This window comes from Pongo pygmaeus, chromosome 3, assembly GCF_028885625.2.
Source record: "Pongo pygmaeus isolate AG05252 chromosome 3, NHGRI_mPonPyg2-v2.0_pri, whole genome shotgun sequence".
Lineage (NCBI taxonomy): Eukaryota > Metazoa > Chordata > Mammalia > Primates > Hominidae > Pongo > Pongo pygmaeus.
In genome coordinates this window covers 166,196,542-166,222,026 of record NC_072376.2, presented here as the reverse complement: position 1 = coordinate 166,222,026, position 25,485 = coordinate 166,196,542, and the positions used below count along the sequence as shown (strand labels likewise).

Here is a 25,485-nt window from a genome sequence, read left to right as displayed (position 1 = left end):
GACTTTATGACACCACACCCACATGGTTTTCCTGTCTGCTCTATCTTTTCTGAGTCAATACAGTTTTGAGTTAATCAAGGTTCCATTCATCATGAGACTTCTTCTCTTTCTGGAGTATTATATTCACATCCCATGTGTGGCTACAAGCATAAGGCTCCCAAAATTATATTTCTTCCCACAGATATCTCCTTTGAGCCTCATTAACTGACTTCTCGACGTCTTTTCTTAGATGTCTTGCAGGTCCTAAAACTCAACATGAACAAAACCAAACCCATGATCTGCTCCCAGACTGTATCCTCTTCCATTCTTGATGAATAGCAACTCCATCCATTATTTAAACAAACCAGAAACTAGGAATCATTCTTAAAATAGTAACTCCCTTACTGTCTTTCATTTCCCATATCCAACCCATTACCAAAGGCATGTCCAAATGCCTACATATCTTTCTAACCTCTCCGGTTCTCTTCATCCCCTGCTATATTACCATCCTTGTACCCTCTTACAATTCTCCACATTGCAACCAGAGTGACCTTCTCAAAACTCAAAGCTAGCCATTTAAATCTCCCTCCCACACCATCTGAGATGAAAGCCCTGCCATGGTTTCCACTTCCACTGCTCTTACAACAAAGACAAAAATCCATATATGGCAATATGGATTACACATCTCATATGGCCTAGCACCTACATACTTTCTGTCTCTTCCCCTCATTTGCTGCATACCAGCCACAGTGGGCTTATTTAAGTTCTTCCCCAGTGTTGAATAACCCTCTCACTGTAGCACCTCTCACTCACTATAGCAACCTCCCACTATAGCACCTTTGCACATACTTGAAATTCTATTCACTCCCCTTTGTTTAGTTAATTTTTACTCATCATTGGGGTTTCTGCATAATCATCACTTCTACAAGGAAGCCTTCCCTGATTACGGCAAATTCCTCTATTATATTGTTTCCTGTGTACTTCTAGTGTACAGCATTGTCACTGGTTTAATTTCACATTAGTCTGAGCAATTAGGGGGTTAGTGACTGGCTCCTCCACTAGGCTGTGAGTTCCAAGGGGACAGCAGCTGTGTCTGGCTTTGCTCTCCTTCAAGCCCTTCGATGCTGTTTTGGAAGATGTGGGATAAAAGTGACTGTAAGGGCCGGGCGCAGTGGCTCACGCCTGTAATCCCAGCACTCTGAGAGGCCAAGGCGGGTGGATCATGAGGGCAGGAGATCGAGACCATCCTGGCTAACACGGTGAAACCCCATCTCTACTAAAAATACAAAAAAAAAAAAAAAAAAATTAGCCGGGTGTGGTGGCGGGCGCCTGTAGTCCCAGCTCTTCGGGAGGCTGAGGCAGGAGAATGGTGTGAACCCGGAAGGTGGAGCTTGCAGTGAGCCGAGATAGCGCCACAGCAATCCAGCCTGGGCGATAGAGCGAGATTCTGTCTCAAAAAAAAAAAAAAAAAAAAAGGAGTGACTGTAAGGTGCTCACTGAGTATCCAGTATGAATGTCCAGCAGAGGCTGAACATGGGGGTCCTAGAGCTCACTCTCCTGACAGTGAGACAAGCTGTAAAGTTTTGTCTCTGCATAAACAAAAATTTCCCCACGGGGCACAGTGGCTTATGCCTGTAATCCCTGCACTTTGGGAGGCCGACGTGGGCAGATCACGAGGTCAAGAGATTGAGACCATCCTGGCCAACATGGTGAAACCCCGTCTCTACTAAAAATACAAAAATTAGCTGGGCATAGTGGTGCATGCCTGTAGTCCCAGCTACTCAGGAGGCTGAGGCAGGAGAATCACCTAACCCAGGAGGCGGAAGTTGCAGTGAGCCGAGATTGCGCCATTGCACTCCAGCCTGGCAACAGAACAAGACTCTGTCTCAAAAAAATACAAAAATCCCATTTTAAGGAAAGTTGCCAGCACCTTCAACACCTTGAAACAGAAATCTTCTCGGCTGGATGCAGTGGCTCACGCCTGTAAGCCCAACACTTTGGGAGGCCGAGGCAGTTGGATTGCTTGAGCTCAGGAGTTTGAGACCAGCCTGGGCAACATGGAGAAACCCTGTCTCTATAGTCAGGCATGGTGGTGTGCACCTGTGGTCCCAACTACTCAAGAAGTTGAGGTGGGAACATCTCTGGAGCCTGGGAAATTGAGGCTGCAGTGAACTGTGATTGTGCCACTGCACTCTAGACTGGGTGACAGAGTGAGATCCTGCCTCAAAATAAATAAATTAATAAATAATAAATAAAATAAAAAATAAAAGAAGAGGAAATCTGGCCAGGTGCAGTGGCTCACGCCTGTAATCCCAGCACTTTGGGAGGCTGAGGCGGGTGGATCACAAGGTCAGGAGATCAAGACCATCCTGGCTAACACAGTGAAACCTTGTCTCTACTAAAAACACAAAAAATTAGCCAGGCATGGTGGTGGGTGCCTGTAGTCCCAGCTACTCAGGAGGCTGAGGCAGGAGAATGGTGTGAACCCGGGAGGCAGAGCTTGCAGTGAGCTGAGATCGCGCCACTGCACTCCAGCCTGGGTGACACAGTGAGACTCCGTCTCAAAATAAAAAAAAATTAAATTAAATTAAAAAAGAAGAGGAAATCATCTCAACATGCATGAGGCTGGAACAATTTTAACACAGAGCATTGTGTAAGGACTTGCTGTAGCAGGATCTCACAAATCTCCACCACCAGCTATTGAGTGGGGAGTGGAAGTGGGTTGGGCTAGACCCCCAAAGAAGATAGCAGGGGCAGACCTAGGGCAGCCAGAGTGTTGCTTCTCACCTGTCAGAGTGGGGAAGTAGGACCCAAACAATAGATAGGCTGGACACTGAATACTGAGATATGGGGCAATTCTGCCAAGTTCAGACTGAGAGGCTCTGAATGCACTTCTATAGAGAGTGTCTGCCAAGCTATGCTGACTGCTGCACATCAGGTGACAATCTTACCATGCGTGCCCAGGGACACATGGACGATTAGCTGGTATTCATGTTTTAGGTGCACCCATTAAGGGGATGGAGGAATCACACTCTAATTATTTTGTAATATGAATTACCAAGCACTTAAGCCAAAGTATAAAATGAATAAAATAAAAAGTGCCCTATATACCACCACTAAAACAAACCAAAACCCATATACACAAGCACACGCACACATACAAAACCCCACAACAACCCAAAACAAACAAAAAAGCCACAACTACTAATAACAAATCTACCTTCTCCTTCCATCCATCACCACCATGAAGGATATGGTTATTCTTTTGCAATTGAACCTTGCGAAGTAAATCAACGCAAAAAATGGTCAATCAGATAATAAGGACATGTTAAATCAGATATTTGTGTAATCAGCATAGATTTGAAGCCATTTGAAATACTGATTTCCAGTTCTATCATAGGAAGTAAAGCATTTTAAGTATGTATATTAAATAATGATAAAAATGTACTTAACAAAATGCTATAAAACACAATTACCATATTTATTTTTAAGAAAGATACATAACTTTACTAGGGAAATATTTATAAGTAAGATAAACTAATTACTAACAAACTTATGCTTAATTGCTTACATGGTAAGTTAAACAATGGGGTAAAAGTATATTTTGATAACCGATTAATGCCCCTCTCCAAAAACAAATACTCTATCAAGAAGATAAATAAGGAAGTCTGTTTTCACATACAGCAAATTACAGTCAGGTAATTTATTTTATATATATATATTTTTTCTTTATCTAAAACATCATAGCATTCAAATGTGACATTAGTATGTGTCTGAAGAATCTTTGGAAGAGAAGCTATACCCTTTGAAATAACCACTCATGTATGCAGATGTTTTACCTGATTTGTTATAGGGGAGGAAATGACAGATTTTTTTAATTGACTCTCAAAGACCCTCTGTAGGGATCTGCTGTGGACAAAAATTGTTTCACGAAGAACAAAGGGAAGTTTTAAAAGATTTTTCAACTTAACCTTCTTACTTAATGCTCCATCTCTTGTGTAAATGAATCAGTAGTTACTGGATTGCTTTCTCCCGCTTATAATGATTTGAAATAAAGTAAATTATTTGCAACTCATGATTCTGTTTTTCAATGTCTGGCAGAAGCACAAGAGATTAGTTTTCTCTCAAAGGTAACTGTAGAATTCTGGGAAAGAATCCTGCAGTAGGTTGTAGGAGGTCAGCCTGTGAAACTCCCTTCTCCAAGCACAAAGAAGGCTTACCTCTCACAGAAAGTGTGCAGACAGGGGAGAACCTTGGGATTCTTGTACCGTTCCAGGCATATACTGCAAATCAGAAACTGCTTGTCAATCTGGCGCACCACAGGACTTGGGATGTTGGTGCCTTCACTGGCCATCCTAGACCACTGACATGGGGGGCCGGCTGTCTTTGACCCTGCACGCTGCTGCTGTCAGACAGAAAATCAAACAGAAAAACATATAATGATCTGTGGGTACAAGTCAATCACTGGCTCTTTCACCATAAGCATTGTGTTATAAATAAAGGTAGAAGTTGGCCAGGCATGGCGGCTCATGCCTGTAATCCCAGCACTTTGGGAGGCCGAGGTGGGCGGATCACGAGGTCAAGAGATCTAGACCATCCTGGCTAACACAGTGAAACCCCGTCTCTACTAAAAATACAAAAAACTAGCCGGGTATGGTGGCATGTGCCTGTTGTCTCAGCTACTCAGGAGGCTGAGGCAGGAGAATCGCCTGAACCCAGGAGGCGGAGGTTGCAGTGTGCTGAGATCGCACCACTGCACTCCAGCCTGGGTGAGTGCAGTGAGACTCCATCTCAAAAAAATAAAAATAAAAATAAATAAATAAATAAATAAAGGTGGAAGTCATTGTCAGTGACCTCAAAATGACCAATAAGCCAACCCTTATTGCTGTACAAGTACAGTGAGTTCCCTGTTGTTTGTTTTGTAAATGAATAAAATCCTCACATGTTCATCATGCAAACAAAACAAATTAAAGAGGGTATGTTGTACAAAGAGGTATGCTCGCTGGGTTTCAAAGCAGTGGTAACTAAGGGGATAAATACTTTATATAGCTGTTCTGCTTATGCCTTTAGCCATGACTATATTTAAACATATATTTACCTTTTATATTCTTATTGAAATTGAATATGTTTTTCCAACTATTGTAGTTGAAGAGGTTGGACTGTGTCACATCAAAATATGTCACTTTGATATAAGGATTATTTTGAGCTGAAAGCTATATAGAAAGAACAGACAGAAGAGGACCTCTCTGCCCTTCCCCATCTGCCTAAAAGCAGGGCATAAATTTCTCTTTTGTAAAGGAAATTTCCATTTGTAAAGGTGCCTCTCTCTCCCGAGCCAGGAAGAGAAGTCTCTTAAACACTGAAGACTGCATGGAGATGATCTTGCAAAATGATCTTACTAAACAAACCTTATCTACCATACATTTCCTACAATTTACTGCCCCAGGAGTCCAAACCCATCTTTCTGTCTAGGCAGTTCTCCACAATATATTGTCCTTTGTCAAAATGGTATATAAAACCCAAAGAGGAGGTTGTGAAGCCCTTGATAATGTAAAATTAAAAACAGTATTAAAAAAAGTGTATGCCTTTTTCTCCTTTTAATCTGTCTTTTGTCACTTTAATTTATAGACCCTAGGCACATACTCTAGGAGGGCAGAAGAAAAGTTTTTCCTCCCCTACATGCTATTAATATTCATGGGGGTGATAATTAGAATTTTAATTAAAAACTTTGTATACAGTTCAAACTGTTTTCTTCACGACTAAAGGTTTATAGATTTGAAACTAAAATATATTTGCTATGGGGCAGGGACAAAGGCTAGATGTATTTCCTATAATTTAAAAGAAATATCTGTTGTTATTCATGTCTGGGCATTTGAAAGACCTGGTGAAGTGAATAAATTCAGAGAAGGTTTCAAAATGTTAGGGATCATGCCAGGAAAGGAGAATTAGAAGAGGGCAACAGAGAAAGAGAAGACAGCAGAGAGTTTGAGAGCACAAGAGAGGAAAAAGTTACAACACAAAACACAGCTCATTTTACCACCTTAAAGAATTCCTGGCTTCTACACCAAAGGCATAAACCAAGGCTGAGCTAAAATTTACCTCTTCATTTTCTAAATATTTGGTAAGGTGTCCAGAGCCCTCTAATTCCCTATGGAAATACTCTTTATCAAAAAGAAAATAAAAGACAGACAGAAAGTGAAACTGCCTTTGCAAAAACTATAACTGAGAAAATTATGGCAGTGAAAGAGGTCAGACTTAACCGACTCCATCTTGTTTCTAACCTTTAAGCTGTCCTTGTTCATTCCCGGGCACAGGTTAAACTAACCTTGGGAAGGAATTAAGCTTATAGTTTGACTCTGAAACAAAATTGATAATAGCCCTTTTCCAAAAAGACCGCTTCTTGCCTGAGGACCAGTCTGCCTCTGTAGGACTAATAAATTAGCTACAAGATTAGAAATTAAGGTTTAGGGGCCATGCAGCCTCTGGCTGCAAGAGTCTGAACCTCCCTAAATTGCTCTTCGGGATAACAACACTATTGTAAAACCAAAGATCAGTGCTTGAGATGTTTTGCAGAGCCTGCACTCAGTGGATCAGCTGACACCACCCAGACCGGTAATCTGGCTCAACAAGCTCCGTGATCCCACCCAGGAACAGAAGACAGCAAGAAAACCCCACTTTGACTCCTCTATGATTCCATCTCCAACCTGACCAATCAGCACTCCCCATTTCCCCAGCCCCTACCTGCTAAATTATCTTTAAAAACTCCGATCTCGAATGCTCAGAGAGACTGGTTTGAGTAATAATAAAACTCTGGTTTCCTGCACAGCTGGCTCTGAGTGAATTACTCTTTCTCCATTGCAATCCCCTGTCTTGATAAATTGGCTCTATCTAGGCAGCAGGCAAGGTGAACCCGTTGGGTGGTTATGAAAGAAAGAAAGGGAAGAAAGAAAAGAAAGAAAAAAGGAAAGAAAAGAAAAAGAAAGAGAGAGAAGGAAGGAAGGAAGCAAGGAAGGAAGGAAGGAAATAAGCGGTTTAATATTTAATATGACCCTAGGCAGGAGGTCATACTATTATTCTTTATTCTTTATTATTACTATTATTTTTTGAGATGGAGTCTCACTTTGTCATCCAGGCTGGAGTGCAGTGGCGCGATCTCGGCTCACTGCGAGCTCCGCCTCCCGGATTCACGCCATTCTCCTGCCTCAGCCTCCCGAGTAGCTGGGACTACAGGCGCCCGCTACCACGCCCGGCTAATTTTTTGTATTTTTTTAGTAGAGACGGGGTTTCACCGTGTTAGCCAGGATGGTCTCGATCTCCTGACCTCATGATCCACCTGCCTCAGCCTCCCAAAGTGCTGGGATTACAGGCATGAGGGGTCATACTATTATTCTTATTCTACAGATTAGAAGAAACAAAACAGAGGCTCAGTCAAGAAGTTTACCAGAATGCAAACCCAAGGAGTATATGTCTCTAAAACCCATGGCCTTTTCACTACTTAAACCACAACACCGCCCTTGACCTTGTGTTTTAAAAAGGCTGCACTACAGAAGCTCGGTTTACATATGACACTTTAACGTGGCCTGGTGCCTGTTTTTAAAGCTTGGAAATACTCCATATTTACAGAAGCAACACTTCTATACTTTCTAAAGAAAACATTCTTTTCCAAATATAAATAGTTCTCCTTCCTACAAAGTCACCAAATTTTTAAAAAGCATATCAATTTTATTAGGAAACTCTGGCTGCTGGCTGGTCCAAGTGCAGTGGTGTTTAAAGGTAACTGATCACAACCAGTTACAGATTTTGTTGCTCCTTCTCCACTCCCACTGCTTCACTTGACTAGCCAAAAAAAAAAACCCAGAAAATTCTGCTATTTATATGTGAGTATAGTTACAAACATGACACACCTGTTTTCCAATTCTGTACCCTTTAGATAAGTTTATTAAAGATATGATTTTAAAAACAGGCTGGGTGCCATCTCTCACGCCTGTAATCCCAGCACTTTGGGAGTTCGAGTGAACAGATCACCTGAGCCCAGGAGTTCAAGATCAGCCTGGGCAACATGGTGAATCCCCATCTCTACAAAAAAATACAAAAAAACCCACAAAAGGTCGGGCACAGTGGCTCACACCTGTAATCCCAGCACTTTGGGAGGTTGAGGTGGGCAGATCACGAGGTCAAGAGATCCAGACCATCCTGGCCAACATGGTAAAACCCCATCTCTACCAAAATTATAAAAATTAGCTGGGTGTGGTGGTGCGCACCTGTAGTCCCAGCTACTCAGGAGGCTGAGGCAGGAGAATTGCTTGAACCTGGGAGACAGAGGTTGCAGTGAGCCGAGATCGCGCCACTGCACTCCAGCCTGGTGACAGAGCGAGACTCCGTCTCAAAAAAAAAAAAAAAGCCCCAAAATTAGCCAGGCATGGTGGCACACATACATAGTCCCAGCTGCTCAGGCGGCTGAGGTGGGAGGATTGCTTGAGCTTGGGAGTTCAAGGCTCAATGAGCCGTTAGCGTGCCCCTGCACTCCAGCCTGGGTGACAGAGTGAGACTCTGGCTCAAAATAAAATAATAAAATAACATATAGAACCTTGTGAAGCACCTGCTATACAAGAGTGTCACATTCAGACAGAACTCACTGCATAGTTAAACGGTATAGGTATGACATCCAATCAGCCACCATTATCTGCTAGACTTTCCATAGAGTGTCTCTCTAAAGTAGCTCATCTCTCAGGGGCTCAAAATGTGAGAGCCTGTCTGTTCTCTTAACCACATCCCTATGACATCAGACTAGGGGAGGAATGCACTTGTCTGTCTTAATCAAAACCAACGCTGAGGGTTTAAATGACTGGCCCAAGGTCATTCAGTAAAATCAGTGAACCAGAAAGGTCAGATTTCAAGTTTTCTGCCTTATCTGATAAATCGATGATGTAAGTTTAACACTTCACTAGAGTGTGTGTGTGTGTGTGTGTGTAACTTGTAAAAATGATGAGTGCTCACTTTTGCAGCACTAAAATTTGAATGATACAGAAAATATTGCCCCTGAGCAAGAATGGCATGCAAATTTGTGAAGTGTTCCATATTTTCTTTAAAAAAGATGTTAAACTGGCCAGGCACGGTGGCTCACGCTTGTAATCCTAGGACTTTGGGAGGCCGAGGTGGGTGGATCACGAGGTCAGGAGATCGAGACCATCCTGGCTAACACGGTGAAACCCTGTCTCTACTAAAAATACAAAAAATTAGCCAGGCGTGGCGGCAGCTGCTCCTGAGTAGCCCCAGCTACTCAGGAGGCTGAGGCAGGAGATTGGCGTGAACCCAGGAGGCGGAGCTTGCAGTGAGCCAAGACCCACCACTGCACTCTAGCCTGGGTGACAGAGCGAGACTTGGTCTTAAAAAAAAAAAAAAAAAAAAAAAACCTTTTCCATCGAAATCAGTTAAAAATTATTTTATTTGGAATAGCTTTTGAAATTTTTCATAGTACCCTTTGAAATAATCAGAGCCATCCTGGGTATTGAAAAAAGCAGAGAGAAAGCATCATATTGGACTTTATTCCTTTTTTTTTTAACCTTAGAATTTTGGATTTTTGGCAAGAAAAAAATTTGCTTTAATCAAATGATATATGTTGATGAAATGAAATTTCTTGAGCCAATATTTTATGCTCTAAAGCCAAAAATGAAAACACTTCATTCTAACTTTATGATCATTATTGTAGTGGGTGAGAGCAAGTCTCTATATTGTAGTATTGTTAATTTGCATGGTAAATTAATTGTTTACTCATTAACACTAATTTAAAATCATGATAGTATCACAGATCTCTCACAAGTGACCTGTTGAAGGCATCTGGATTTTTAGAACTTCAAGAATCAACACAAAAGGTTTCCAATCCCCAAAGATCCCCATATTTGCCAGGATAATGGTCCTTCCCTGGATACCCACACTAGGAAGAACATTTGACTACTCCTAATGGGACCATGTGCTCAGAAGAACTGAGGCACAGAATGAGCTAATAAGCACCGTGGGAAGTCTGAATAAGTCCGAATATGTCATGAGGAATACACTCAATATACAACAGCCTTCAATCAAAGCGTTGGGGCACTACCACAGTTTCTGGTCTCCTTGATTAAAAAAGCAACAAATGTTTTATATAGATGCTTTGCTGGTCTCCTTTCCCCATTTGTTTTCTAAATTGTCAGAGACCCTTCTTACCCACATAACCAGTGGAAGTCGGTGCACTATAATGAAAGAGATCAGAATATAGAACTGCTCTTCTATATGCTGGAGAGTTGCAAAACTAAGTTCTGAAGGGATCCGTGTGAAAACATGCCTGGGGTGGACTCTGCCTGTAAAGAAGCTTGAATGCTTTTGGATGTACGAACTAACATCAGACACATTGACAAAAAGCCAGTAGAAAGGAAATGGTAGCAAAGGCAGAAAGAACCACTTTAAAATAATACAAATGGTCAACATTAGTTTGATATTGACCTTAGCCAAAGAGAGTTTTCACTTGGAAGACTAGCTGAGGTTCCCTGTCTGTGGAAAACAAACAGCAAGACCTCTTACAAAGAAGCTCACTCCCCTTTGTCCAGCTCAGTGTCACCTGCTCAATCTGACCATTCTGTTCAAAATTGCATATTGCCACCAGTTACCTAGCACTGCTATCCCCAGTCCTTGCTAGGTTTTTCTCTGTAGCACGGGTCACCTCCTGTTATAGACTCCATGTCTGTGTCCCTCCCAAATTCATATGTTGAAGCCCTAACCCCCAATGTGATTTGGGAGGTGATTAGGTCATGAGGGTAGAGCCCTTATGATGGGATTAGTGACCCTGTAAGAGGAGATAAGAGGGAGACTGCTTTCCCACTCTGTCCACTCTCTGCCATGTGGGCCATCTGCCTATAAAGCCAGAAGAGGGCCTCACTAGAACCCACCATGCTGGCACCCTGATCTCAGATTTCCTAATCTCTATAACTGTGAGACGATACATTCTTCTTGTTTAAGTCATCCAATCTACGGCATTTTTGTTATAGCAGCTGGAACTAAGCCTTCCGACATACTACATAATTTATATATTTTGGATATAGTCTCCGCCCTCCCCCTAGAATGTAAGGCCCACAAGGGCACGGATTTGTGTCTGATTATTCACTGCAGTAGTTCCAGCACCTAGAAGTGTCCTGGTACATAGTAGACATTATCTTTTGAATGAATCAAACTAGCGAAATATAACATGGAAACGGACTTATTCACAGCAGCAGCAAAGAGCAGCACTTCCTGAATTCCATGATAAAGAATATGGTTGTTGCCGGTCATCTGAATGTTTGCACTTGACCTTGGACATTACCTGTTTCCCTATGTGATAGTCTTTTTTTTTTTCTTTTTGAGACAGGGTCTTTCTCTGTCACTCATGCTGCAGTGCAGTGACATGCTCACAGCTCACTGCAACCTCCACCCCCGAGGCTCAAGTGAGAGTCCCACCTCAGCCTCCCAAGTAGCTGCGACCACAAGTGGGCACCACCATGCCCAGCTAATTTTTGTATTTTTTCAGAGAAGGGGTCCCACTATGTTGCACAACTGGTTTCGGACTCTTGGGCTCAAGTGATCCTCTCGCTTCAGCCTCCCAAAGTGCTGGGATTACAGGCGTGAACCACCGTGCCCAGCCTCCCATGTGATAGTCTAATGCTTAGCAACATAAGCCATCATCCAAAGGGTAAACATTAGTGACATATTTTAACATGTTCATAGATGCAGAAAAAGAAACAGAACTATTGAGTACGTGAAAGGCCTTCACAAAAATTATGACAGTGAGAAAAATCTGGCATAGAAAAATTATGACAGTGAAAGGAATCTGACATAGGTGACTCCATCTTGCTTCTAACCTCCATGCTGTCCTTGTTTATTCCTAGATGCAGGCCGAACTAACTTTGGGAGCAATTTAGTTTATAGTTTAACTTTAAAACAGGAATGATAACAGCCCTTTCCTGAAACTAGCCCCTCCTTGCTCAGGATCAAAACCACCTTTATAAAACTAACAAATCAGCCACAAGGTTAGAATTATGGTTCCATAAGGAGCCATGTAGCCACAGGTCTCAAGATTCCTGCCCTCCCCAATTGCTCCTACAGATAACATCACTATTGTATTGTGCAGGGTCTGGATTTTATTGAATAAATAAATAAAATAAAAAATAAAAAACATCACTATTGTAAAACTTAAGATTGGTGTTCAAGATATTTTTCATACCCTGTATTCTGATGGACCAGCTGGCACCACCCAAACCAGTAAACTGGCTCCATGACTTTTGTAATTCCATCCAGGAAGTGAAGACAGCCAGAAGACAGCTTCGACCTCCTATGATTTCATCCCTGACCCAAGCAATCAACACTCCCCATTCCCTAGCCCCCTGCCCACCAAACTACCCTTGAAAAACCCTAGCCTTGGAATTTTGGGGGAGTCTGATTTGAGTAATAAAGTCCAGTCTTCCACTTAGCTGGCTCTGCATTTATTAAACTCTTTCTCTATTGCAATACTGTTCTCTTGGTAAATCAGCTGTATCTGTGCACTGGGCAAGAAGAACCACTGGGCAATTACAGACACATATGCATGGAAATAAAAAGCCTAAGAAGGTTGGCACATAAATCCCTTATTAATGGGGGCTTGCCAACTAAACAGAGCTTGTTGTGGGAAAAGCAATTCAATGATCACAAAACAAAATCCTTGGGCATAAAAAAATCCAGCTCCAGCGTTTCTTCCCTCATATCATCTCTGGTGTTTTTCCTGGCTCACTTTCTCAAATCTGCTACAATTTGGTGGAAATTAACCACCAAATGCAAAAGAACTTGATAGGAGAAGCTGAAATGAGAGAAAAATGCCTATGTCCACAATTCTAAGATTTAGACCACATTTCCCACCCCAAATTATACCATTTAGATCAGAAAACTATCCACACTCTTTATTGCGACACCACAGTGAGGAAGAGCAGGAAGAAAGAATGGCAGAGAAAAGCCAAAGTTAAATCGCTCTTCTGGAGAAGGGGAGGGAGCTGGCAAAATCTTGTCTGCCTGTTGTAGGGAATGTGGTGGGGTAACAGAGGCCAAGATTCTACTGAAAAATAAAATTTTAACATGTGATTTGTGGGTAAGAGGTCGCATATTTGATTATACATCATCCTAAAGGTACTCAATTACTTTCCTACAGTCTAATTTTATGGCATTCCTGCATTATTGCTTCTCTTTGGTGCCACTTTAGTTGGACTTAATTATTAAGATGCCTTTTTTTCTCTCTCCCTAAGACAGTCTCCCTCTGTCTCCCAGGCTGGAGTACAGTGGTGTGATCTCGGCTTACCACAACGTCCACCTCCCAGGTTCAAGTAATGCTCCTGCCTCAGCCTCCAGCATAGCTAGGATTACAGGTGTGCCCCACCACACCCGGCTAAATTTTTGTATTTTTAGTAGAGAGAGGGTGTCACCATATTGGCCAGGCTGGTCTCAAACTCCTGGGCTCAAGCAATCCACTGGCCTTGGCCTCTTAAAATCCTGGGATTACAGGCATGAGTCACCGTGCCCGGCCCAGCCCGTTTTTTATTGTTCTCATGCAGACATGCAAACATCTGCTTTCCAAGCAATTACAAATCTTCTGGTATATTTATAGAAAGGAAATCCTGAACCATTTGGATTATCTATAAATCACAGTATGCTACCCTGTACCTGCCAGAACATGTGGTATAAATTAAAACATGATGAAAAGGGTATTTTTAATTTTTAAAATTTGAGCCTATTATAATTTGCCTGCAATTGAATTGCATTGTTACTGAGGTCTCAATTAGAAGAAAAGAGGACAATCTTTAGTGAAATTAAAACAGGGTGACCCATTTCCAGTTAAATCAAGCCTCTATCCCAGACGGGCCATTTTGTAAATCAGAAGGCTAGATGCATTATCTTTCCTGATGATGATGATGATGATGATGATGATGATGATGTGTGTGTGTGTGTGTGTGTGTGCATGGGTGGGTGTGTGTGTTTTGGGGGGAAGGCATTCAGAAGCCATCCCCTTTAACTTTTGTCTTCAGGCAGGGTGTGTCCAAGCTCTCCAAGGTTCTTTTTCTCCTTATTTTCAGAGTCAGATGTATGACAGCTTCCTCAGATGAATCGGTTTTTACCAAATGGAAGCTGATTTTTAAGCTGAGCCCCTGACTTGTCTTTATGATATATCATAAAGACATTTCCCCTATCTCTTTCTTTAGTATATAAAGAAGGCCATTGCCTCACCTTTGGCAGCCAATTGTTAAGATTAGGCTGGGTCTGTGTGGTGGAATGTTAAGTGGTCAGGCTAATAGACATTCATCTCACAGCACTCTGGGACAGTCAAGATGCTTGGGGTCTCCTCTCTCCACATCCATCACTTTGCCAGGTCTCCTCCCTTGCTTTGCTTGGGGACTACACAAAGAGGCTAAGTATTCTGGGACCACAAAAAAGGTAGAGGTCAGCAAGGGGACTAGGTGCTGGTACCAATTCTAGGGGTTGGAAGAAACTAGCAAGAAGGGAAAGGAGAAAATTATTTCACAACAGAACTAAGAGACACAGCTCTACATAATAGGAACCTCCTGTTTGCTCCTGGTATATAGGAAGCACATTATTTAATTCTGTTGTTGATTAGAATAAGTACTTAAATTAATAATGTTTAAAAACAATAATAAAAAGCACTTAATGGAAAAATGGAGGCTGTCGAGAATGTGAAGACCGAAGAGGTAAAGTAGAAGGGAATAGAAAGATTTGCATACTAAAAGCAGAAATCTGTTTCCTGCAGTGATGCTATTTGAATACTTGGCTCATTATTTTCTCACTTTCTGGTCCAATCTAAAGCTCCAATTTCTATGAAGAAATCTAATCCATTGAATTCAGACCATCTGCACAATAAAAATATTCAGAAAACCCTAATAACCAACCCTATAATGGAGCAAATTCTACTCTGAACTAAAGTGTATAAGTAATAAAGGGACAGAGATGGCACCAGAGATTAAAGAAAAAGGCTATCACAGGTATGTGCAAATCATCATTTTGCCATAGTAAAAAGTAATTCAAGTCACATTTTTTGAAGAAAAAACTATGACAGTAAATAATTTGGCAGCAAATTTTTTAAAATTCAAAAGTATTTCTCTTCTACACACTTCAATAATACATAAAATATTTGGGTAGTTTTAGTTTTATAAGAGAAATAATTAAAAGAGACACAAGGGAGGCTTAAAAATTGCTACATATTTGGGATTTTCCCCTACCTAATAAAAAGAGATAAAGGAAAGGCCTAAGTATGGAGAAATTAACACCTAAGGATACTCAGATAAAGAACATTTTCATTTCTTAGTAAGACAAAGAATGAATGTTTTAACTTTATTTCACAAGCAACAAAATCCATGAAGCTTTTGTTATAATAAAAAAAAATTAAGTCATTGCAGGACTATAGTATTACCTATGGAAAAAAATGTGTAAAGATTTTAGTCTCCTTTTTAAAAATGTGTGGGTTATATATGCTGCATTCAGATATCTTGAAACAGCATGTTCTATCAGAGAAAATTTTTACATTCAGCTGTGTTTTAACCTTTCCAATGCAAATCACTTGTGTCTTCCTAGGAGAAAATTGGACAGAAACACTTGAAGGTTTAGGAAGGGTTACTACTCATGTCTCTGCATCCGAAAGCTGCTTTCTCATACCACAGCACACATGAAACTTCTCATTGTGTGCTGCTCGGGAGGGGCGTGCATTATTTAACATTATAGTGGGGTAGGAACAGTGGGGCTCAAGCCTCTGCCTGAAATAATGAAAGACACCAGAAAACAGATTCACACTAGGCAGAACTGAATCCTAACACTTAAGACGTCATTTGAAGAATTCTGCGTGAACAAATGGCTCTCCTTACATATATATTGGAGTTTAAAACCTTCTTTTAAAACAAATTTTCATAAGGAATAAAACTGCTGTAACATGATCTAAGCCAGAGAAACAATCTTTTAAACACCTCATTCTGAAAGCTATTACATTGAAACTATCTTTTCCTTAAGACAAAAATACCATTTTATCTTTTGGTTCAGAAATCCATTTATTAACATTCAATGTTTAATTTAAAACAAACAGCCTTGCTACTTGCTCTCCTATTCCCCCAAAAGAAGGAATAATGACAGGGTGGGGCATACTTGTAGAAAAAGCTCTGACACAAAAATAATCCCCACTGTTTCAGGAAGCAAACCTAAGGACCAACCCAAAACCCAAGGATTTTTTTTTTTTCCTGTGTAATGCTATCATTGAGCTCCACCCAGATTTGACTGTACTTCAAAGGCAGGAAAAAAAAATTGTCAGAAAAAAACAAACTATCTCCTACATGTTTGTTTGCTGGCCCTCAATGGCATTCAGAATTCAGAGGGTCGAGTCATGCATTATGAATGAATGGGTTTCCAATGGTAACTGCCAGCCATGGAACTCAACCCCAGGGTTCTCTAATAGAGGACAGAGTGGGGGGAGGGTCGCACGTTCTCCTCCACCCTGGGGCAGCGAGGAAGGAATCCTGCAAATTAAATATTTCATCTCCATGTTTGCACCCAACAGAGAGATGCAGGGGGCAAAATTCTTCTATTTAAAACAAGCCAAGATACCCACTAAAATAAAGACTGGTAAAAATACAAATCTAGTCAGATCACATTAGAACTTGATAAGAAAATCTTGCATGACTTTCTCCCCATACTTGTTAATTTGGTGCCTTTGTTTAAGCAAAGAATGGGTCTCTATTTTACAGCTACAGAGGATGCAGCATCGCCATGAGAGATGAAGGGAGAAAAAAGAACCGAGAGAGCAGGAGAAATCAGTTCTCCACCTGGCACAATACTAAGCAGTCTGAACATTTAGGACCTACCCATTTCTGAAGACAAACAGACTAACCAACGAGGCAAAGAATTAAATCCTCCCAAGTCTGTCGCTGCAGCTACGCGGCAATCCAAAAGAACAACGCAAGTTTCTGCTAACACCTCAAGTTGGGAAGCACCATGCAAAGAGACTGGTTAAAATTCCCTACCATGCAGTGCAGCCATCATCAGAAGCCCAGCATATCTTCTGCTCTAAGTAGTGATGTGTCAGTTCATGCACAGAACAGAGGAAGAGAAAAATGGAGGAAATGAGAGAAGGCTGGAAGTCGGCAGGAATGTTTCTGGGTCATTAACAAGTGGAAGACCCCCTTCAGTATTCACACCAATCGGTCTTGATCTTACAGGACATCTTTTTCTCACTGAGCGTCTGTTGAAAAGACTGCAGCAAACCAGGCAAGGGATTATGGGATAGGGATGCAGCAGCGAGCTGCAATGAGATTCGTGGGTGGCTTGCTTTCCCTCTGAGTCAGCAGTCAGCTGTTTCCATGCTCTCGTGCTGGGCCGCTGAGCTCCATCACCAGAAAGTGACTGCAGGATTAACCAGGGGAGAGGAGACCAGTGCAGTCTGCGCGCAACGCAGCCGGGGCAGGTACAGGGAGTGCTACAAATCAGACGGAGGGAGTGCTGGGACGCAAACGGTGAACGCAGTGAGAATAGATTCTAGATAGAAAATGGGCATATGGTACCTCAATATGAAAAGTTCACATTTAGAGAAGTGCTTTGCGTGAGTGTGAGAGCACACACTTGCTCGTTAGAAAGAGAGACGATTGATTTCCTTAGATGTCTCAAGTAGCTTGAAACACATAATTTTTTAAATGCAAAAAACAAACAAACAAACAGTCCAGTTCCACAAGCCCCTACTACTTTTCCTCTCTTGGTATTTACCCCAGGGCAGGGTCTATAAAATACGGTTCCACAAAGTCAAATCATACAATGACATTTCTCTGCTTTTTGTGGTTCTAATGATTCAGAGAAAAATCATATGGTACATTTTTTGATTCGGGGATAACCAGACCCTGTTCTTTTTCTGATCATGAAGTTTTCAGTTAAAAGTTGAGAAACTTGACAAATAACATAACTCATAACTTAATTTCCTGCCAAGTCATTAAACTTAGTTTTAAAAGGTATAAATAATGTAAAAATGATCAGCAAGTAGCTATATGATAGTGATTAGGTCTCCATATTACAAATAATAATTTAGAATAAAAAATCTTACATATCAGAGTAGAATTCACAACTGTTCCTTTTTCTACAACAATAAATGCAGGGAACAGTATTGCATCCTATTCTTTGGTTAGTTACTAGTTTCAAAGGGATTGCTAATAATGTTTATTTTAAAAAACTGGGCATCTGCATATTTGATTACATTAATATTTATCACATTCTTTCCATGCAGTCAAGCATTACAGTGAGCCGTCGAAGGGGCCTCAGCTCTGCAGAGCAGGGATGATTACCTTTGGTGGTAGTAGGAGGGGGGGATCACAGAGAATACAGCAAAATTGACAGACCCCAGAAATGCACATACATGCCAACTTTGGTGTGCCATTTTAGGTGATACGTAGTTCTCGAAATCCCAGTTAACACCCTATTTTAGAAGTTTTGTGGATTTTTTTAAAGCTTCATTGAATGGTAATTCACATACCATACAATTCACCCATTTAAAGTGTACAATTTAATGGCTTTTAGTATATTCATAGATGTGGGCAACTATTACCACAGCCAATTTTGGAACATTTTCATCATCTCAGACAAACAAACAAACAAACAAACACCCAACCCATACCGTTTAGCTATCACTCTCTTCCCTCCCACATCACATCCCCACAGTCCTAAGCAATCACTAATCTACTTTCTGTCGCTAAAGGTTTCCCTATTCTGGCCTGGAATCATATAATATGTGGTCTTGTGTGTCTTGCTCTTTTCACTTGGCAGAATGTTTTCCAAGTTCATCCATGTGGTAGCATGTGTCAGTATTTCGTTCCTTTGTATGGCTGAATGATATTCCATTGCGTGAATTTAGCACATTTTGTTCATCTGTTCATCAGTCGATGGACACTGGGTTGTTTCCACTTTTTGGCCATTATGAACAGTGCTGCTATAAACATTTGTCCACAAGGTTTTGTGTGGACATATGTTCTGCTTTAGAAGTTTACAGTTTAATTAGGACCCACTCCTAAAACTGGAAGCAGGCTACCCCCACTGAGTTTTACAATATCTTCTTCCTAAGACAGGCCATCAGACAGGTGTCTGACTTACTACAACAGGAGTCCTTTCTTCTTCTCATAGTGCTACTAAGCCTATCCCAAAGCCAAATTCATCAAATGCTGACCCCACCCCCCAGCACATTCTTTGTCCTGATTTCTCTCATTCTCTTCTTCCAGTCAACCCAGATTCTTGAGACCTATAACTAGACCAGGTCTCTGTTCCCTGAAGGTGGAGAAGTGGGAGAGATCTTTGGTCTTGTTGCTGGGCTTCCAGCCAGAGGATGTTAACTTACTCATTCAATCATTCATTCCAATGAACACTTTTGAGTGTCGTGTGTTCCAAGCACTGAGTAGGCACTGAGGATACACAGAAGAATTTAATATTTCTGAGCCCTCAGGGAGGTCACAGTCTAGTGTGGGAGATGGATTAGTAAGCAGGCAACTGCAATGCAGAGTGGTAAATGCTTGACAGCAAGAGGAAACGAATGCTCTGGGTGCCCATAGAAGGGATACACAGGGCCAGGGAGGCGTGCAGAGCATTTCAAGCACTGAGTGCAGCACAGTCAAAGGCATGAGATGGCTCATGGGACCTGAGAGTAATACCTAAGTATAGCTGAAGCCTGGGGTAAAGGTGGAACAAATGCAGGTGATATCTGTTTCTGATCTTTTACCTGGAATTGGGAATATTTTTTCCCTGGAAATAGCATTACATAGGATAGCTGGGTTTCAAACACCCCTCACCACAATGGCTTAACTACTATATGGGTTAAATGGGTTTTGGGGGCTCAGCTGTGAATCTAACAAACACACATAATATTGCTTATTATAGGAAAATGCAGCCTCATTTTTAGCATATGTCTTGGCAAATGAATCCAATTGTTTATAAGTTGGGGCTTGGGTAACCGTGGGAGGCCCCCAAGGAAGTGCCAAGCATCATCTCCTTGGCACTTCCTGAAAACAGGTAGGTAGATGGTGATAGTGGCTGCTGATTACGCTTCTGAGTTGGAGTTTTCCATATTGTGGCCTCAAGTGGCCGGACTCGGGGGTCTCAAGGGCAGAGAAGAGCCCGAGATTCTTGAGATTACAGCCACTGCACACCTTATTGACTTCTTGGAGCTGTCTTGCCTCTCCCCACTGTTTCCATCCAGCTGAATGGAGATTAGAGCTAAACTGTCATCAGCCAGTCTGACTATGATTTGTGCACTGGAGAAGTATACAGACAGTGCCTATGCATAAGAAGAGGATGTACCCTACTAAATTGGGATTGGCAGGAGCATGAGAGATAGCGATCCAGTATTTACTGACCCCGTATGATGTGCCAAGTTCAATTCAATGCACTTTACATACAGTCTGCCTATCCCGGCTCAAGAAAATTTATCCCAGAAAATAAACATCTTAGGATGGCATACAAAGTAATTTACAATCCGGCATCTGCTTCCTAATTATTTTCCACCTTCTGTCCTCCCTAGTCACACTCTGTTCATAAGACATTCTGTTACTGGAAAGCGGTCCCGATCCAGACCCCAAGAGAGGGTTCTTGGATCTCCTGCAAGAAGGAATTCAGGGCGAATCCACAGTGCAAAGTAAAAGCAAGTTTATAAATAAAGTAAAGGAATAAAAGAATGGCCACTCCATACACAGAGCAGCCCTGAGGGCTGCTGGTTGCCCATTTACATGGTTATTTCTTGATGATATGCTAAACAAGGGGTGGATTATTCATGCCTCCCCTTTCTCCAACATATAGGGTAACTTCCTGACGTTGCCATGGCATTTGTAAACTGTCACGGCGCTGGCGGGAGTGTAACAGTGAGGAGGACCAGACGTCACTCTCGTGGCCATCTTGGTTTTGGTGGGTTTGGGCCGGCTCCTTTACTACCACCTGTTTTATCAGCAAGGTCTGTATGTTGTGCCGACCTCCTATCTCATCCTATGACTTAGAATGCCTTAACCGTCTGGGAATGCAGCCCAGTAGGTTTCAGCCTCATTTTATCTGACTCCTATTCAAGATGGAGTTGCTCTGGTTCAAACACCTCTGACAATTCCACATGTATTTTTTTAGCAGTGGCTGTCAGCCAAGGAATGGTACCAACTCCTCCCATGGGGTAGTAGGGTGTGCATTTGGAAATGTGAAGGGACACTGTGGCTGTCATATCCAGTGTGTGTGGGGGTGGGTAACTACTAACATTTAGTGCCTATGTGTAGGGATGCCAAACCTGCTCCAATGCTTGGGAGAGTACCTTAAAAGTACATCTGTCCCCACAACACTAATGTCAGTAGCATCTCCTTTGAGAAACACTAATCTCTAGGCTCACCTACCACTTGTTCTGCCAGGAACACTCTCAGCCTCTCCTGACTCCTGCCCCTGGTTAACTTCTTGTACTCCTTTAGAACCCAGCAAAGCCACCACTCACTTTAGGAAGGATTCTCTGAGTCTTCCTCTGATGCCCAGATCCTCCCACCCACTGTCTGGATTGAGTACCACTCCTGTGTACTCCACAGCATTCTTGCTGGAAACTGTTGAAGGTTCCATCTTTTACCTTTAACGAACTAATCCTTAGTGCAGTGCCTGTCACATACTAGGTGCCCAATAAGTAGATAGGGAATGATGAAAATCCTATGAATGAACAAATAACATAATATGACATAAAGGTGAAAGTTCATCTCGGAATTGAAAAATTAGTTGGATCAGAGACCATTATGGACAGGCAATTCTTCATATCTAGTAGTTTATGATTTAGAAAGTACCTTCATAGGCCAGGAGTGGTGGCTTACGCCTGTAATCCCAGCACTTTGGGAGGCCGAAGTGGGTGGATCACAAGGTCAGGAGTTCAAGACCAGCCTGGCCAAGATGGTGAAACCCCGTCTCTAATAAAACTACAAAAATTAGCTGGGTGCAGTGGCAGGCGCCTGTAATCCCAGCTACTCAGGAGGCTGAGGCAGGAGAATCACTTGAACCTGGGCAGCAGAGGTTGCAGTGAGCCAAGATCATGCCACTGCACTCCAGCCTGGGTGACAGACTGAGACTCCATCTCAGAAAAAAGAAAGTACCTTCATAGAGTTTCTCTTTGATCCTCAAAACTAACCCAGAAATGGGTAGAGCAGGCATTATTATTTTAGTGGAAATTGAGATTTAGAAAGGTAAAGTGACCAGCCCAGGATGGAGTAGCCACAATGTAATAGAGGTGAACTAGAGTCCAGGTCTTGTGGCTGGCACCGTTCCTCTTTCAGTATGTCACCTACCCCAGGATATGCAAGAACAGGAACAGTAATCAGGCAACTCCAGAGTAGAACAAAGCCAGCTAAGTAGAGAGGTGATGTGTTTCAGTGTGAGATAAATATAACCAACTAGAAGAGGCAAACAAATCAGGAGCTTATAAACGCTGCCTAATGCAATCATTTCATTTTCTGTGTCTCTGATTTCAACAAGCTTTATTGGGGTTGGAGGAGGCACATGGGGGGGATTAGTCAACAGATATAAAGTTACAGTTGAATAAGTTCTGGTGTTCTATTGTACAGTAGAGTGACTACAGTTAACAATAATGCATTGTAGATTTCATTTTTTAATTCGTATTTTTTGAGACAGGGTGTCACTCTGTCGCCCAAGCTGGAGTGTAGTGGCGTGACCGCTGCTCGACCTCCTGGGCTCAAGCAATCCTCCCACCTTAGTCTCCCCAGTAGCTGGGACTACAGGCGTGTACCACCATGCTCAGTTAATTTTTTGTATTTTTTTGTGGAGACAGGGTTTTGCCATGCTGCCCAGGCTGGTCTAGAACTCCTGAGCTCAAGTGATATGCCTTTCTCAGCTTCCCAAAGTGTTGAAATTACAGGCATGAGCCACTGCACCTGGACTGTACATTTCAAAATAGCTAGAAGAGAGAATTTTGAATGTTCTCACTACAAAGAAATAATAAAGGTATGAGGTGATGCATATGCTAAGTATCCTGATTTAATTATTACACAATGTGCATCCATCTTGAAACATCACACCGTACCTCATTAACATGTCAAGTAGAAAAAAATTTTAAAGATATAAAGAAAACAAACAAACATAAACACTTTATGAAAAGTATTACCCAATGGTGTTATGAAAGAAGATGGTAAGAAGTAATTATTTCCAGCCTTCAGTTCAGGCATGAACAACTGGAGAGGAAGTATTGTTATGATGGATTTCACAGGTCAGCACTCCAGGTGTGGCCAAGCTCCTTCTGGACAGTCCAGACTCTCTCTAGTCAGTTTGATTGAGTGGTTTGGTTTGGACCCCAAGAGGCTGAGCCCCTTCCTCTCTACTGGCAGTAGCCCTGGTGAGGCCTCCTATGTTTAGAGGTTGGGATCATTCATTAGCGGCTGTGGGGGAGGTTTTAAGGACAAACAAGACTGTCAGGAAGTAATGGTGAATGAAGCAGAAAAGACTTTCTCTTAAGCATCCTTAAAAGAGAAAAGGTGCAAGTTGGCCTTAACCTATTGGGGTTATGTGAATAGGAGTAGATGAATCAGGAACCATCTGACCCAGTTCCAACCCAAGAATTCACACCAGAACTGGTCTGGGCCTTCAGATGACCCATTAATGTTATACATTAAATGTATACATTTAATGTTATACATTGCACAAATGAGTGTGTGCCAGGTGGTATACAAGGCACTGGTGACACAAAAATAAATGACATGAAGAGAACCTCTCAAAATCACTCCTGGGGACTGAGTTATCTGCCTCCAGCTCAGAGTCATGTTGACTGGGTCTCAAGGATCAGGATAGCCCTTTGCAGCCGGGCTGTATTTGCAGTAAAGGTGACCCAGGTCAAGCACCCCTGACTCCCTGCCCAGTATGTTTCCCACAGGGAGCTGCCCCAAACTGAAGACATATCCAGGTGGGATCTGCCCAGCACAGAGCAAAGCAAGACCATCACTTTGCTTGCTCCAGGCTCTATCCTTCTATTAATTACCTCTGAGGTCTTGGCACTTTTCTCATATTGACTCATATTGAACATAAATTCATGCCCAGCAACCCTATCCAACAAGGAATTTTGGTTGGTCTCTTATCATTTATTCTTATGGAACTCAGGATGCTTTTTTTTCTAGGTACTCACAAACCATCCCATTAATAATCCTTCTCTAGCATTATTCTTGATAGGGAGTTCTGCAGTTTTGTAGAAAAGACTGAAGTAGGCCTAGTGTAGTGGCTCACGCCTGTAATTCCAGCACTTTTGGAGGCCAAGGTGGACAGATCCCTTGAGGTCAGGCACTTGAGACCAGCCTGGTCAACATGGCAAAACCCAGTCACTACTAAAAATACATAAATTAGCAGGGCATGGTGGCGTGTGCCTGTAGTCCCAGCTACTTGGGAGGCTGAGGCAGGAGAATCACTTGAACCCAAGAGGCCGAGGTTGTAGTGAGCTGAGATGGAGTCACTGTACTCCAGTCTGGGTGACAGAGTGAGGCCCTGTCTTTGAAAAAAAAAAAAAAGAAAAGAAAAAAGACAAGCAAAACACAAGGCTCTGCCATGCACTGATTATTAAATGCCCAAGTAATAACATGTCTACCCCTTCATTATTCTTTGTCCTGCTCTGACTATAACAAAAAGCAAAAGCATGCAAACACAAAGCTCTTTTGTTTCGCCCATTGTTTGGCCTGGAGAATTCGAAGTTGACTCTATCTATCTTGAGTATACCTGGAATGTAATCTCCCGGTGCTAACTATGGGTTCCTGATTGCATCCGTGTCCACATCGATGTGCACATCGGTATCAAGTATTGTTTTTCTCTTAAGCGGAGCTCCATTACCACACTTCTCATTTTAACAATTAAATTCAAGGCGGTGCCAAGTTCCTGCTTGCCTCACCAGTTTACCTTGTTTAATTAATGCAGTGGTTTTGACTACAGGGCTGGGATTTAAGAGTCCGGGAGTCTCCGTGGGCGACTGAACTGGTTGAAGCTGAGCAGAGCCCCCCCAGGGCTGGGGCGGGAGCAGGGAGGTGGCCGAGGCGGGAGCAGGGAGGTGGCCGAGGCAGGCGCGCTGCTAATAATGCCTGCCTCTTCCACACATTCTTTCCTCTCGGTCCCAGACAGTGGATTACTTTTAGACCAACATGTAGTTCAGAGAGAACCTCACAAATGTTCCTCTCTGCTGACCAAATCACCTGACCTCTACGATTCCATCCTGCGGTCATAACCACAGATCTGGGGAAATCTCAGACAGCCCCGGCCACGCATGCCAGGCGGAGCCGGAGGGGCTTTCACCCCGCCGGCTCTGCAGGGCGCCCGGGCTCCATGGCAACAGGCCCCGCCCCGAGGCGGGAGCGGAGCTGCGCTCAGGCGGAAGAAAAGAAGGCGGGTCCCCTCCACCCAGATGGCGATTGCTCGCCGGTATTCCGAACCTCTGTCTTTCCCCCCACCCCTTCTAGGTTTCCTTTT

At 42.4% G+C, this 25,485-nt stretch overlaps 1 protein-coding gene and 1 pseudogene across 10 annotated transcripts in view; one reads left to right on the top strand and one right to left on the bottom strand.

Annotated features, from left to right (window-relative positions):
- TRIM2 (tripartite motif containing 2) overlaps positions 1 to 25,485 on the bottom strand; it is a 186,054-nt gene that overhangs the window by 63,177 nt on the left and 97,392 nt on the right. For 4 of the 10 annotated variants that reach the window (XM_054485298.2, XM_063664209.1, XM_063664207.1 and 1 more), the window contains exon 2: positions 4,200 to 4,384. In XM_054485298.2, coding sequence (XP_054341273.1) covers positions 4,200 to 4,333 — 134 coding nt within the window. In that variant the 5' untranslated portion in view covers positions 4,334 to 4,384. Of the gene's footprint in view, positions 1 to 4,199; positions 4,385 to 5,077; positions 5,096 to 17,024; positions 17,276 to 25,485 lie in introns of those variants that run through there. The other 6 variants (XM_063664211.1, XM_063664210.1, XM_063664208.1 and 3 more) reach the window with 4 other exon arrangements.
- LOC129035936 (U6 spliceosomal RNA) lies at positions 8,969 to 9,063 on the top strand (annotated as a pseudogene).